Source organism: Delphinapterus leucas, chromosome 13, assembly GCF_059928025.1.
Source record: "Delphinapterus leucas isolate spDelLeu-1000000601 "Yukka" chromosome 13, BTC_Dleu_Yukka2, whole genome shotgun sequence".
In the NCBI taxonomy this organism is placed as follows: Eukaryota; Metazoa; Chordata; class Mammalia; order Artiodactyla; family Monodontidae; genus Delphinapterus; species Delphinapterus leucas.
The window spans coordinates 21,527,457-21,531,141 of record NC_143141.1 but is presented as its reverse complement, the minus strand read 5'-3'; the positions used below and the strand labels follow the sequence as shown (position 1 = coordinate 21,531,141).

General features: G+C 48.6%; 1 protein-coding gene across 1 annotated transcript; it reads right to left on the bottom strand.

Moving 5' to 3' along the window:
- Positions 1–2,467, bottom strand: LOC111165418 (lithostathine-like). The gene is made up of 5 exons (XM_022556056.2): positions 2,332–2,467; positions 1,638–1,756; positions 1,289–1,426; positions 520–646; positions 1–245 (listed from the first exon to the last, which is right to left on the bottom strand). Exons 1-5 carry the CDS (start codon positions 2,405–2,407, stop codon positions 178–180), a joined length of 528 nt encoding a protein of 175 aa, XP_022411764.2. The 5' UTR covers positions 2,408–2,467; the 3' UTR covers positions 1–177.
- Between the last annotated feature and the right edge of the window lie 1,218 nt (positions 2,468–3,685).

Here is a 3,685-nt window from a genome sequence, read left to right as displayed (position 1 = left end):
ACACACACACACACACACAAATGCCTGAAATGAGGCCAAGAGACAGGGAAGGCCAGAATGAGGTGGTCAGGTTGGGGGTGTGGGGAGGATTCCCCTTTCCGGGATGGGTCTTCACTCTTGGTTCCAAGTCCATGATGAGCTGCACACCAGACTCAGGCTACTGACTTCCCATCTGATTTAGCCCTTGAACTTGCAGACATAGGGTAAGTTCACATAACAGTTATAATCTCTCCACTTCAGATAGCCTGAAGAGACAGAAGAGCTCAAGTGAATGGGGCTGGTGGAGCTTGAGAAACCAATGGGGACGCATCCCAGATTCTGGCCTACGACTCAAAGGCTCTCCCTCAAATTCACCAGGGTCCCACTCCAGGGGAAAGAGAGAGAAAGAAAGGAGAGGTGAGAGGGGATGGGAACAGACAAGCAGTTCCATCCCAGGGGGATTCTCTGAAGACCAGACCCAGAAATAGGGGATGAGGGGATGGAAAAGGCTGGGCAGAAGTGACCTCCTCTGTTTCCTACCTGAGCTTCTGGACAGGCTCCCACAATAGCCAGGGGATGAGCTGGTGGAGGGATCTCTCTCCCAGGCAACGTAATTGAGCACATCAGTGCTACTCCACTCCCATCCACTGCCATTGGGCTCAGAGCCCTATAGAGCAGAGGATGGAGTCAGGTGAGGTGGAAAGGCCTTTAGAGGTCTCCTGGCATGATTTTCCCTCAGCTGGAACACCTGCTACCCTCCCCAGCATCATGGAATTAGTTCTGCTCTACCAGGTGATGCCCCACAGCTCTCCTCTGGGAAACACTCCCTAACTCTTTGCTTCTATTGGCAAATTCAAAAGTCAATAATCACAAAGATGAATAGAACGCCTCAGAGTAACTTGACACTGTGTGAACTACACTTGGTGGTACATTTGTGATTACCCTCTGAACCTCCAAGACAACATATGTTTTATAAGGGAAAAATGCATCAATCCTAAATACTCATTTAGCACTTGCTAAGGGCAGCATGTGCAGACTCAGGGATGCACAGCAAACTGAATCAAGGTGTGGTGTGTGAATTGTGTAAAAGCTTGACAAGAGGCAGATTAACCTTAGCTGGAGACTGGAGACCTGCACAGAACTCAGCTCTGCAGCTGGTCTCAAGGCCCTCCATTCTCCAGTTACCCCCTTGATCTCCGAGCTCTAGGGATCTCTACGTTATTTCCAAGGCAGGCACAGGGGACAGCGAGCAGGCCTGGGTGGCCATAGCATCCTGGCAGGTAACAGACTAGAGAGGATGTAAGTGTACCTCTGTGGGGTCATGGAGCCCAATCCAGACGTCTGAGACGGTTTTCAAGTTGTTCTTGACCAGGGCGGCCACGAAGGATCCCTCAGCCCCACTGAGCACTGACACAAGGTGTCCTGAGGATCTCTTCTGGCAGGCCATCTGTGTGGAGAAGGGAGAGACTGGGGAGGAGCTTGAGACCCTCACTGAGGGAAGGGCAGGGACAAGGTAAGTGAGAAGGGGTTGTGTTTGCAAAAGATGAGGTGCTCATTCTCACCCTCAAGAAACTCTAGAGAATGGAACTCCCAGCCCCCAAACCCTGTCTCTAATTTGCATCTCCTTATCAGCCCGAACTGCAAATCCCAGCACTCACGTTTGCATTCATCCAGGTTTTAGGTGTTGTAAACAAGGCATAGCAGTAGGACGCATAGGTCATGGAGCCTCTCGGACAGCTGATCCGTGCAGAGGGCAGTTTCTTCTGGGAATCTTCCCCTGGCCAGGAAGAAATAAAGGAGAGGGATGGGGCGAAATGGAGAGAGGGGATTGGAGTGGGGAGGTGACCTTGAGGAATATCTGTGGTGCCACAGCTTGAGGCAGCGACACCAAACTCCTGACTGCCTGTCACCAATGCCAATATTTCCAGGAGTTTTTCTTAATCATAAAGTAGACCTAGTAATTGGGAGATGGTCTGTTTTCTTTTTATTCATCTGCCTTATTCAAAAGTCCAAGCCTTCTCCTCATCTTGGCTGACTGTTTCTACACTGGATCCTCCAGTCATTCTCCTTCTACTCATCTCATTACTGACACTCTATGCTTTCCCTCCTTAATATACCCACATAAATTAGACTCTACTGAAAATTGAGAATCATCTCATCCCACTGTTACTGGACCACTGAGGTGCCTCCCACCACTAGTCACCCAGAAGGAAGGATGATGATGCAGGAATTGCAGGCAGTGTTGTTGTGTGGGGAGGTACCATTACCACGGGAGGCACACAGGAGCTTTCCTCCTCTTCTTGGCCCTGAGCAAACACTGGGAACCCAGTGCTAGAGGCAGAGAAGTCTCACCTTGGACTTGAGACAGGAGCATCAGGCAGGAGAGCAGCATCCAGGACAGGCTGGGGACGCCCATGGAAGGCATCATTTTGTCTGTGATGTGCGGAGACAACCAGAGAACTAAAGGAAGGGTGGTCAGAGAGAGACTATGAGAAACCCCCTGTTGTACCTCTTGTCTTTTCCTCTGTCTAGTTCCCTAGGAATAAATCCATCTTGATGGCTTCCATCCCCTTCCATAGTTCTGGAAAGAATCTGAAAATCTATATATCCTACTGCACCTGAGGCCTCCCAGGACTGCCTTTGCCTGCTCTCAGAGCTCCTGCATTCTCTGAGGACAGGGATCCTTGTATACCTTCCCTGAAATATGTGAGGTGAAACCCCTGTCAGGGGTGTCATCTTGTCTCAGCTCCTACTTACTTCTCTTGCGAGGGATCTGCACTGGTTTGTCGGGGCAGAAAAGACTGGGCTTTTATAAGAGGATTTGAGGGAGGGGCACTGAAATGAATAACAGGATCGGGGAGCCAGGACAGGGGTCATGGGAAGGGCCTGGCTTTGGTTCAAGGAGATTCCCGCCATGGGGAGGAGTCTCTTCCCAGCAAAGCCTGGGAATTGCCACAGATATTGCCTGTTTCTCATTAACAGGTCAGCACTTTTTCCAGGAACAGGTGAAGTTTATTCTTTCCCCGACTCTTCCCTGATAGGCAACTGTGGCACAAAATGTGGTATTAACTTTTAAGGGGCACATCTACTGGAGTATTTCTTCTGGTTGATGTCTCAAGTGCTCACTCCTGTAGGCATACACATGTGTTTCTTTTAAATTGTTCAGTAGAATTAAATAAAAGTTGGATGATAAGTGGAGGTGAGTATGGGAATGACAAGTGTCACAGATAAGTGAGGTCAGAGAAGGAAATGAAAGTAAGAGGAGACGGTGGTTCAGGGTTGCCTCTTCTACATGGTAGCTAGGTTTAAAGCAACTTCATAATCATCTCACAACTCAATAGATGAGCCAAAATCTTAAGGAAAATGAAATGTGGAAACTTGCCTTGCTGATCTTCTGAGAGATGGAACTTCCTTGATGGATAATAATAATGTGATATAATAAGAGGCAACGGAGGAATTTCAAGCCTAGGAGGACTAGAGTCAAATGACGCAGAATCAAGGGAAGAATGAGAGGGGGTTAAGCAAGGGTAAGAGCAAGAGATGGATGAAATTGTAGACCTGATCCTACATTGCATGTAAGTTAGATCTCTACTTCATCAAGGTGCTCACTCCCCTGGGCTGCTGACAACTGCCTTGCAAACTATCATTTGGCTGTAGAAGAAGTGTCACTTCTTTTTGCATTCTACATGGAAGGGTGATCAGCTTC